At 35.1% G+C, this 12,736-nt stretch overlaps 1 protein-coding gene across 7 annotated transcripts in view; it reads right to left on the reverse strand.

Moving 5' to 3' along the window:
* The window catches only part of SHPRH (SNF2 histone linker PHD RING helicase), an 81,115-nt gene that overhangs the window by 20,141 nt on the left and 48,238 nt on the right, over positions 1–12,736 (reverse strand). For all 7 annotated transcript variants that reach the window (XR_001888500.1, XM_017888783.1, XM_017888780.1 and 4 more), the window contains 2 exons: positions 8,753–8,824; positions 5,746–5,934 (listed from right to left, as the gene is read on the reverse strand). Coding sequence is in view for 6 of the 7 variants with exons in the window: in XM_017888783.1 (XP_017744272.1) it covers positions 5,746–5,934; positions 8,753–8,824 (261 nt within the window). In the remaining variant the exon portion in view is untranslated. The remainder of the gene's footprint in view (positions 1–5,745; positions 5,935–8,752; positions 8,825–12,736) is intronic.

Here is a 12,736-nt window from a genome sequence, read left to right on the forward strand (position 1 = left end):
AAAGAGAAAAAAAAAAAAGAAGTCTCTACTGTGTGTTCAATTTATTGAAAGCTATGGGTAACTTTAACATGAGGCCAACAGTTCAGAATTACAAGTATTAACTTGGCCAGTGAACAGAAAGAGAAATGGTATTTTTTTTTTTGCAATTATATTTAGTCATAACATATTTTAACAAAAAATATACAACTGCATTCCAAATTTACCCGTTAATGTTCATGTTATACAAAACTTGTCTTAAATAAGAATATTTAGATAAATATATTTAATATAATCACTTCTGGATTATATTTACCAAATTATTTTATTCCTATTTTAAACTCAGCCAGAATTTCATAATCCGTTTTTTTCCACTCAGATGTTTATTTTAATTATATTTTAAAAGTGTGAGACAGATGTCACAAATAATCTTTAAATTAACTGAACAAAAATTCAAATTAAAAAAGAACAAAACAGGATTCCACATGTAGAATTCTACACATAGTATGGCTAGGCTTCTCTGTGAGTTGGAATGTAGAGATACAGAGTTTTTTTTCTACAAACAGGCCATATAAGATATCTCTATTATTAAGATATTTGCTTGCTAAAAATGCAGATTTCAGGACCACATCTCAGGTCTAATGAGTCAAAGTTTATGAAGGTAGAGAATGAACAAAATATTTATTTTAAAAGCAGGCCAGTTGATGGTCAGATACTTAAAAGTTTGACAAGAGAAGCAATTGTGTAGTATGTGGTGGGTGGAGAGGGTGCTGTATTGCTGTCACTATATCTACGTAGTGGTTATGTCTATTTTCTCCCGGACAGAAATTTATTATTATTTAAGACTCTTGTTCATTATAGGGTCAGGGTTTCCACTGGCAAAACGCTTTGTATGAAACCTAGCCAAACATAAGACACAGGGAACAAGACACATGGGCCATATGTTCTGCCAGGAGGCCCACTTCACCATCCAAAATGCCTAGCAGTTGTCAGAACTTGCAAGGGGAATTTTGTTTACTTTGTGAGATGCCCACTAGGTTCCAAAGGTCATTTAGGAATACTGTCACACTGTTGCTGGGGAAGAAATGGTCTTCAACTTAAGTGTATCCACCAAACAGGACATTTGTGATCCTAGTATTCATTTTGTATCTATGGTCAATCAACAGCATTCCTTACACTGTAAAATCTCTTCTTTCCAAGAAATACTACTTAAAAATGTCTACTACTAATAATTAGTAGTTTTATGTTTTCCAAATATCTTTTATCCACAAAACAACTATATGATTAAGCATTATGCATGATATATGGTTTGCTATGTCTGAGAATCTTGACATAAATACAGTGAAATAACCATTTCAGAAATAAATTTCATATTTCAGAATATATAAACATTTCAATTAAATAAAAAATTACTTCTCAGTATTGTTTGTTAAAGATCAGGGATTTAAATAGTTTAGAAATAATTGGAACTAGTAGTTCTAAAATTTGAAAATAATGCCTTAATTATTTACACACAGCCATCTTTATTTACATACAAATCCAAAATAGGCAATATGACCTTTTATGTGGAAGTTTCAAAGAGTCACAAGAGAGGGGTGAAGTCTCAGAATATAAGCAGATGTTTCAAGGAGGACATGACAGACAGCAGGGCAGAAATGTGACAGAAGTCAGAAGAAGAGACAGGAAGCACAAGGCAAATGTGGCAGACACAAATGGTAACAGAAAAAGCAGCGAAGAGCCAACCTAAACATGGCATGAAGCAATGTGAGGACGTCGAGGAGGGATAAAACTTGCCCGCACAATGATACAATATTCAGTCTTATGTTCAAGAAAAGAAAATGTAATTACATGTGCATCTTTTTATCAAAGGGAAATTATCTTTAGTAAATTCTATAATCTTAATTTTTTTTAAAGATGCTTCAGTTAATTCACATGTTCATCAATACCCATGAAAGACAGCGAGAAGTGAGAGCACAATAAACAGTATTTATACACTGATATCCCTGCTCTAACAGCACGGCACATGTAACTGTTTGCCAATCTCTATCCTGGGTGTCTAGGAAAGTTGCCATAAAATGAACAGGTGTTTGGATTTGATGGGCTCAATGACTCAGTTTCATAGAGGTTGTGCTGTTTACTGGTAGCTAGAGCAATCACTTCTTTAACCTCTCTGCACAAAACCTGACACAGCAGTTCTTTCTTATGCCAGTTCCTTGTACTGTGATGCATGCTTTTACCTAAGGGTGAGCCACCTCTTCTTAGCCACAAAGGCCATCTGTGGCCCTTGAGATGCTGTGGCCAGAGGAAGAGAATGAAGAGAAAAAAGGAAGGGCTAAGAAAGACTATCTTTATGGGAAGGAAAGGAGAAACTATAGGAGTGGGAAGAAAGGCGGAGAGAGGGACTGGGAAGGAGCGTAGCTCTCAGTGTTGCAAGCAGGATAAAGAGTAACTGTCAAATGCCTCAGGGCTGCACCGTAAGTCACCTACTTCTTCATTCAGTAACTCTTAGGCATTTGCTCTCCCTCAGTATCTGTGAGGAACTGACTGCTTCCAAAACCCCTGTGGATATCAAAATCCCAGGATGCTCAAGGCCCTTGTATAAAATAATGTCATACTTACATATAACATACACACATCCTCCTGTATACTTTAAATCATCTCCAGATTACCTCATGTAATCCCTACACATCATTTCATTTGCGTGGATTCAACGTAAACTCAGCATGCTGCAAATTCAAGTTCTCCTCTTTAGAACTTCATGGAATTTTTCCTTTTCTAAATATTTTTGATCTATGGTTGGCTATATCCACAGACACACAGGGCTGACTGTAAAATGTATTCAGGGGATTCACCGATAGGGAACAGGACTAGATGATCCTTAGGTCATGATGCTCTCATGACGTATCCTTGCCTATTCTGTTCCTCCCATACTGTCCTGCACTTCCTTCCTGTTTGTTCACCCTCTCACTTTTCTTCTTTCACTGCTGGACCTTTTGCTGGCGCCCCCTGGAACTTGTATATCATGAAACAAATTGTTTCATATTTTCTACCTCTTATAGAAATACTGCTTTTCACTTCCCTGCTCTAATTAGAACCTGGCTATCCTCTAAACATACTGGTCTCTCAGCAGCCCTTTTGAAAGAAGGATTTGAGTGTTGCATTTGACTGCTGGTACGCAAACACAGGTTTCAGAGCATTAGTTCTCATTGGTATAACAACTTCCATTTTTTGAGCCTCCTGAAGCCCAGTTATCCCAACTGTACTCTTTGCTATAATTTACTGAACCCTATCCTACATTCACTAAGAACTTTGGTGCCTAATTTACTCTATACCTCAACACTAGATATTACATACCATCTGTCTGGACAACTCATCCAAAATTCAGGTCTCACTGTTTAATCTTCTAGCATCTTTTCTTCTCCATCTCACTTGAGTTACCTAACTTCTACAGTCACATCTGGCAGACCTGTCCTCTCTGGAATGACTATGATTTCCCATTCTCAGATAAGAACATCTATGTTTATATCTTTTGTGCTCAATAGATATTTGACTTCAAAGAAACCTCTACTTTCTATACATCAACATTCTCCTTCTTTTCAAGAAACTTGTATTACAAATTATCCTTTCTCCTATATCTTCAGTCTATCCTTTTTTTTCACGGGAGATTAAACACGCTCAAGAATCTTTTGTCTTAAACAAAACAACCAAAAAACAGTGATGTCTTTCTGTACTCATATCTTCTGGTTACAATTCTGCTTCTATCTCACAGTTAAATTTATGAAACAGTTGGGCATTTTTTGTACTTGTTGACTTCCTGCTCATCCCTCAATCCCTCCCAATCTGCTTTCTGCCTCTACATGTGTGTTAAAAGAGCTCCTTCTAAAGTCATCAGTGACCTCATTAGACAAACTAGTCCACACTGTAGTTGATCCACCTTCAGAACTACCGCCTCCTTACCGAAGCAGAGCTTCCCTGTAGCCTTTGTTGCCAGCATACCCCACTGGATTGCCTGTCCCTGGTTACTCCTCATTTTCCAGCCCTCCCAACTTGATTCAATCTTTTAAAATTAAGGACTTCATAGGATGCGATCTGAAGTAAACTTTTCTGTTAGTGACTCTGAATTTTGTATCTCCAGCTCCACATATCAACACTTTCCTGGATAGTTCTACTTGGATGTCTTAGGCACCTTAAATATGGTATGTCTAAATGTGTCTTCTTCCAAATGCCTTATATCACCCACCTGCTTATTCACATCAGAAACCAGGGGTGATCTACGAAATCTCCTTCACTAATGCTGCCAACAATCTCTTACTATCTTTACTTTAAACACATCTAGAATATACGCACGTCTCTCCATTTCTACTGCCAACACCCAAATCATTGGCTGCCATCCGCCAAATCATCTGCTCCATTGGCCTATATGTCTGTTTTGGTACCAGTACCATTCTGTTTTGGTTACTGTAGTCTTGTAGTACAGTTTGAAATCAGGTAGTGTGATGCCTCCAGCTTTGTTATTTTGTAGTGCTTATCACAATTATAACATTAATTATTTGTTAACATCTGTGCTTCTTGCCCTAATTAAAACTCCTTCACCAATCTCCACAAGAGTAGTAACCATATCTGTTTTATTTATGTGTATGCTGCGTCTATGAGGCCTAGCACACCGCCTGTGTGCTAGTGTGTGTCCAATATATATGTGTGGAATGAATGGATGAACGCTTATTCTAACTGTGGGATTCTGCTTATCCCAATAGACTAAAGAGCAATATGACTGATATTTTCAGGTTTTACTCAAATAACAGTGAAAAAGAGCAATTAAAAGTTCTTTAATGCAACTACAGTTTTCTTGGGAGAAGGGTACCCTAATAACTGCCTAACTACTGGTAGTGAATTTCAAGTTATAGCTGATTCTGCTTACAAAACACATTACTTAAAAGTGAAAAGAGAGTATCAAAAACTCAGAAGAAGGAATAAAGAATACTTCATCTTGCTTAAGAGTCAACCCCACCATTCTCTAATTCTCATTCTCTAATTATTCCTTAAAGCCTACATTTGCTACTACATTTAGATACTGATGTGTCTTTTGTTTAAGTCTGGTTAGAAAAAAAATATTAAAAAAGCATATTTAAGGAAAAGAAAGAAAATAGTCTTGGCTTTTTATTAAATACCCCATAAAAGCAGTAAATCCAATTACAGATCTCGTCTGGATATCAAATTATAGTAATTTTCTTAAAATTCTGAATGAAACATGGAAAAAAATTAGGAAAATAAAGCCAAAATTTGGCTTTACCCTGAAATAGCAATCCATGCTGTTTAAAAAGCACATTACATCTATCTTGTAGTTGTTTTCATTAGCCAATTTATTTTATCCTTCTGTTTAGACACATTCTTTTTTCCTTAGATCCAGGGCTGAGTAAAAGAATGAGGAAAACTCTTACTTTAAATAAATCTCTAATGTAACCTATCTATCTACTTGTGGTGGATAGTGATATTATAGAGGATGATAGGAAACTGGAATTTTAGCTGTTACATTTTAGCCACAGTGTACATGACTATCGCTACTATGTTTGAATAAGCGTTCTGTGTTCCTCCCACAATAAAAAATTAGATGGTTAAGCTGACGCTTTCAGGCAGTATATCTATGGATAACAGTGGCATCTACCTATTCACTGTCAAGCTTGTTCTGATGTTCATGCTTTCTTAATCAGATACTGCTTCCTATATTATATTGCCTTACCTATGCTTCTACGTGTTCCTGACCTACTTTACCTTCACAGGGATGTCCTCCTCCTGGTTTGCTTTCTCTGAGGTGAAGACATATGAGATTTCTTTGTGAGATGTGGTCTGGCGGCAGATTGCACACTTAATGGAGCTTCTGTGAGATCCCACGCTGTATTGTTCAATAATTATAGAAATGCATTCATTACAGAAACAGTGACCACAGGTCAGTACTGCCCACTAAAAAGAAAACAGAACAAGCCTTAGTGCTATCAAAGATGCCTTACAACTTAGAAGTATATCAAAAGGAGAAGAGAATCACAATTTTTCTTCCCAAAGATTTTATGACATTAATATTCTTTGTCATAAAGCCAAGTTGTGCCTTTAATTTTTTATTCCAAAGTAAGCTTTCATAATCTTCAGTTGTTTTCATTCTAAAAGTGAGCATGACAGTCATTGTAGAAAGGTGGTGTTCTCATTTCTGTATTTGGGAAGAACGTAAATCAGTCCTTCAGCACTCTAACAATAGATATAACAGAGGGACTCAGAATATTAATTTGGAGATAATATCATACTCGACATATTCTATTTAGTTTAAAAAATAGATTTATATTTTCACAATTAAAGCACTTATATAGAAAATAATTATGGGTTAGTTAGTATCTCAAATTTATTTTGAAAGTGGTTCTGGTTATTTTTTAAAAAATACAACCAAAAAGAAATTATTATTATTTTTTAGACAGTCTCGGTCTGTCACCCAGGCTGGAGTGTAAATGACGCAGTCTTGGCTCACTGCAACCTTGCAACCTCCACCTCCAGGGTTCAAGCTATTTTCCTCCCTCAGCCTCCCAAGTAGCTGGGATTACAAGTGCTTGCTGCCACGACTGGCTAACTTTTGTATTTTTAGTAGACAGGGGTTTCACCACGTTGACCAGACTGGTCTTGAACTCCTGACCCCGTGATCCACCTGCCTTGGCATGGGATTACAGGTGTGAGCCACCGCACTTGGCCAAAAAGAAATTTTTAAGAAACCCCTTGTCCTATCTGGGAAAAATAAAATAATCCTCTCTGAATCTCTGTAACATACCATGGAGACTTTTGCCCTCTTTGGCAATGAGAGATGTAAAAGAGCAATAGATTTAGTCTAGGTGTAAGTTCTAAAAGCTATGGCATCTTAGAAATGTAGATTTAACTTTTTTCATCTGGTAAAAACAATAAGAAAACTGACTGTCTTTTGAGTGACAAAACTTTTAAATCCTTAAGCTACTTTTTTTTTTTTTTAGGATTTGCACATGTATGGAAAGAAAATATGAGGCTGGGCCACTTGAGGTTCTTTGCTGAATCAACTAAGATGCTCTTAGGAAAAGAATTCACATTGAAAGAAGAGAAAATTGAGGTATATAAGCTTGGTTTTAAAACCACTATTTTGCCTGTTATCAGCTAATACTATTCCTACTGTTCTCTAGCTGCACCTCTGCCAGAGTCCACAGGAGTTAAGACTAATGAAAACGAAGAGCTGTTTTACTAGCATTTTTGTATGACACAGAGCAGCACTATACTTTATCATACTTTATGTACCTCTAGTGCCACTGGGGTACTCTATTAGAAAGGAGTTTTGTGACTCAATGGAGCTCAAAATGGACCAACTAAATGTCAAGACAGGTCCACCTACATGTGCAATGGAGAAGAAGCAATGAGATACCTGGCACCTGAGCATTAGGAGTGACAGGAAGCTGACTGACCCAAACAGAAGAGACAAATGGCAATGCCTCCAGGGGCATCAGCTGGTATATATGAGTCATCTCTGATAGATTCTAATTTAATAGCTCTAAATTAGAAGAAGGGGAGAACTGGGGAGCCAAAAAGGAAAAAAAATATACAGCTACTATACATTGTGAGTTTGAACAGGGCTTGAAAAGTAGTTTTGTTACTATTATTGAAATCCAATATGGTCTTCTAGGTTATGCTAGAATTAAATGAACTAATGTACATGAAAGAACTTTAAAAACTGAAAATGTTTAAGACAAAATGAAATAAAATGTCTGAGACAGTCTAGTTGCATAAATCTTATCAAAACTAAAAGCAAAAAAGACTACTTTATGTCATGATTTCTTCCATTTTTATCACAACTTTTATCACAGTTTCATCACTGACTTTTGTCAGAAGTCACCAGCATTTGTACACTACTATTTGCTCAGTTTCCAATGTAGCATCTTTCCCTTTAAGATGTATTACCACATATTCCTGTGATCTCACCTTCTCCACCAATCTTGGAAACTAAAAGGTACTTTCTTCTTGATTATTACTGGTCAGAATATGGAATGCATATATCTACCTTTCAACTCTCGGTTCCATAGAAAAAACCAGCCAAGAATATCTCTACTTCTTCAACAATAATAGGCTTATCTTTTAAATTTTCAAGGGCAATGAATATTCTGATATAGATATATAGATTTATCATAGAAAGCAGAAACTTGTATTTTCATAAATTGCAGTTCTCCTAGAGGAGAATATGTTTATGAACATTATGCATACTAATATTCACAAAGAAATATATTTAAGTGGTCTACCAAAATCACATCTACATTTCCGTAGGAGAGAATAATTTGTACTCTAAAGTACAAGTATTACGAGATATTAATACTGGCAAGTAAGAACTATATTCTATACTAATGTAATACCTTAAGTAAACCTATGTGCGTTATATTACATTTCTGTATAATTCACTGAATAACTATATTAACCTGACAAAGTCAAATTACTGGACACAACCTTGTGACTGGAAACAATGTTCGAAACTATGCATCTTTAATGAAAAAGATGGGGTCATTCTAGAAATATTTTTTCACTTCCCATTTCAGAAAAGCATTGCTCAAATATCTAACCCTAAGCATGTCACCTAACCTCTAGTGCTATCTTTAAGATGATGGTAATACTTGCCTTTCATAGAAACTAGTGGTGGGAAAAACGAGAGAGAGCGAAAGAAAAATTTTATGTAGAAACCTTGGAAAACCATAAGGTATTTTATAAATGCATCTGATGTTTATTATAATTTTACCTGTTTTCCCAGCTGTCGAGCACAGATTGGACAAGGTTCTGGATTAATACCTCCTGATGTTTTGTCTTGAGACTATTCAAAAAAGAATTAAAAAATACATTAGTTACATTTTTACATATAAAACCTGATCCATGTTTTGTAACTCATTTATGGAAATGAATACCGGCAATTACAAGTTACATAATCTAACAATGTAGATGACCCATCAATATATTACCTAACATTATTATTCCTGAGACTTACTTACAAATATCATTTATTCAAGGAGTGGGAAAAAAAAAAAGAAAACAATTTTAATCATACAGATTGAATATCCCTAATCCAAAATCCGAAATCTGATGCTCCAAAATTCAAACTATTTGAGTGCTGACATGACAATCAAGGTAAACGCTTATCGGAGCATTTCAGGTAACAGATTTTCAGATAAGGCATCTAAACAAATTGAATCAATGAATTATTCTTTTCCTCTATTAATTATTGATTTTTATAAGTAAATCAATAATGTATGTATATATTTTACAGTTCCATAATGTTCATTTAATCTTACCATATAGAGTCCGTTTCGTTTTACTATGTTGTCCAGTTTTCCTTTTTACATATAATAAATCACCTACAAATTTAGTGACTTAAACATGTTTCCCATGATACTACAGGTGATTTGGGGATGGGCTGAGTTGGCTGGGATTGGATGGTCTATGAAGGCCTCATGCTCATGTTTGGCAGTTGATAGGCTATCTGTTCTGCAGGGAGGGCTGAGCTGAGGGTTCTGCTGCTCAAGAAGGTAAACTAGGCTTTTTCAGATAGTCTCACCGAGTTCCAAAGGGCAACAAGAATGGAAGGGTCATTGCTGTAGCACTTTGTAAATAATCTACTATAATTCACAATAGCTCTTCTTTTCCAATATATCAATAAAGAGTTGACATTTATATAAACGGTGAGATTATAAATATTTTAGGCCTTGTGGGCCATATGATCTGTGTTGTAACTACTCAATTCTGCTACTGTGGCATGAATGCAGCCACAGACAACAGGTAAATGAATGAGTGTGGCTGTATTCCAATAAAACTTTACTTACGAAAAAAGGTAGTGGGATGAATTTTTCCCATGCAGGATAATTTGCAGATCCTTAAGTTAAACAAGTTATAAATTTTCCTCTAAGCACTGTCACATATTTTTACTTTCACTCAGTTCAGAGCATTCTCTAACCTCCATTTTGACTTCTTCTTTGACCCATGGGTTATTCGGAAGTATCCTGTCAATTTCTAAACTTTTAGGGATTTATCTAGTTACTTTTCCATTACTGATTTCTGGTTTAAATTCCTCTTCAGTCAGAAAACATGCTCTCACATACTTTTAAGAGCTGCTTTTTGAATTAGCATAAGGTCTATTTTGATAAATGTTTCATGTACACCTAAAAAATATGCATTCTGAAGTTGTTGGGTATAGTGGTCTGTGTCAATTGGGTCATATTTGTTCATTAGTGTTCAAACGATCAATAGCCTTACGGACTTTTTTGTCCATTCCTCTGGAGCAATCTTATAATAGTTTACCTCTGCTTACCTCCTTCCTTTGTGCTACTGACAAATATTTTAGTTCTATATATGTTGTATAACCCATAAGACAGCATTGTTGCTTTTAAATAGTCAATATCCTTGCATATTTATCCACGTATTTAAGCTTTTGCTCTTCATTCCTTACTGTAATTGCATCCTTCAATCTGAAATAATTTTCCTTCAATCCAAAGAAGCTCCTTTAATACTTATTGTGATGTGGGTTTATTGGAGATGACTTCTTCCAGTTTATGTTTGTCTGAAAATATCTTTATTTCACTTTTTTAAAAAAAGGAAATTTTCATTAAGTATAGAACTTTAGCTTGGCTGTTTTTTTTCTTTTAGGAGTTTGAAGATGTTCCAATGTCAACTGGCTAAACTATGGAAACACTGAAACATCTCTAAAGGTGAAAAGAAAAATATCTCTATGTAGTCACCAGTTTTATTAGTGCTCCTTTGTAAGTATTAAGTGTTTTATCTCTCAACTTTTTTTATTTCTATTTTTCATTATTTTTGGTTTCCAGCAGTTTGACTATGATGTACCTAGGCAGTATTTTGTTGTCTTCTTTACTTATTCTGCTTAGTGTTTCTTAACTTCTTGAATCTTTAAGTCATTTGTCATACTTTTATCAGTTTTAGAAAGTTCTCAGCCATTATCTCTTCAAGCTCCTGTCCTATTCTCTTCCTCTTGAACTTCAATTACAAGTACGCTAGATCTATGAAATTACAAGTATGCTAGATCAAACAACTGTGTCTCAAATCTCTTTTGCCCTATTTTGCTCTTTTTCTATCTATGCTACTTCAAATTGGGTATTTTCTATTGTACTGTACCTGAGTTCATGAATCCTGTTTTTTTCTGTGTCTGGTTTCCATTCAAAGAGTTTTTGATTTCAGATACTGTATTTTTATAGTTCTATAATGTCCATTTAATCCTACCGTGTAGATTCCAGTTCATTTTATCTATGTTGTCCAGTTTTCCTTTTCCTTTCTTTCATATACAGGTTGAGCATTCCAAATCCAAAAATCTGTAATCTAGAACACTCTAAAATCATAAACTTTTTGAGTGCTGATACAATACTCAAAGGAAATGCTCACTGGAGCATTTCAAGTTTTGGATTTGAGATGTTCAACCTACATAAAATTGTTGATAGATATTGTTAAAATGCTTTTAGGAAAAGCTTATATAAATTTATATTTCCATTGGTAATGCATAAAATGCATCCATTCCCTGCCCTTTTTCACCACTGGGGTGTGTAATCATTTAAAATATCTGTGCCTACTTATTGGCAGAAAATAGCACCCGTGTAATTTGATTTTTCCATCATTATAGATTAAATGCTTTTTCTTTTATTAATAGCCAAATGGATTTTCTTAGGTAGAGTATTTATATCCTTAAAATTTTAGGTTTTAAAAAATATTTTAACATATAAACAATGACATACAAGATAACTGTCTTTTATTTTGACTATCATATTTAAAGTATAGAAATCTTACATTTAAAAAAGTTATGCCCAGGAATGTTGAGACATTTTTCCTTAGTGTTATCTTTTTTTTTGAGATGGAGTCTCGCTCTGTCGCCTAGGCTGGAGTGCAATGGCGCGATCTCAACTCACTGCAACCTCTGCTTCAAGTGATTCTCCTGCCTCAGCCTCCCGAGTAGCTGGGATTACAGGCATGTGCTACCATGCCGGTAATTTTTTGTATCTTTAGTAGAGACGGGGTTTCACCATGTTGGTCAGCATGGTCTCAAACTCCTTGGCCTCCCAAAGTGCTGAGCCACCACGCCCAGCCTAAGTGTTATCTTCTTAATGTTAGCAATTTGCATGAAACTTTTAAATTTTTTTCTTCTTTTTACCTTTCAGAATAAGTGTTGGTAATCATAACAATAATAAGGATCTTAATAATATTAATAGCAGCAAAAACCGAGAAAGTGCTTAACAGAGCAGAAATTACTCTGGCATTTTACATATATTAATTCACATAATCCTCAAGACAGCCCTATACTATAAAGTAGTGTTGATATCATTCTCATTTTACTGATGATGCAAGGAAAAGTGAATAACTTAAATAAAGTCACATATCTAGAAAATAGTGGAGTCACGATTCAAAATTGGGCTGTCCAGATCCAAAGTCTATCTTCTTATTCACCATGTTATATCTATAATGAATGTCTAACTTTTCATTTTGTCTGAGATTTACTGATTCACTTTAAATATATGTTATGCCAGTTTCCAGAAGAATTCAAATCTATAGCTTGTCCTCACTTGCCCTATCCAAATATTTACTACCCTATCTTGCCCCTAGAAGGTCCTCTGTCAACTAGCAAAATATGAATGCCTGCAATAAAACGAAATTATATTTAATCAATGACCCACCAATTCATCAGTGTCCAATATAATACTTAGATCACAACTCAGAACATGTTTTGAATTAT

This window comes from Rhinopithecus bieti, unplaced genomic scaffold (assembly GCF_001698545.2).
Source record: "Rhinopithecus bieti isolate Rb0 unplaced genomic scaffold, ASM169854v2 scaffold_18358, whole genome shotgun sequence".
Lineage (NCBI taxonomy): Eukaryota > Metazoa > Chordata > Mammalia > Primates > Cercopithecidae > Rhinopithecus > Rhinopithecus bieti.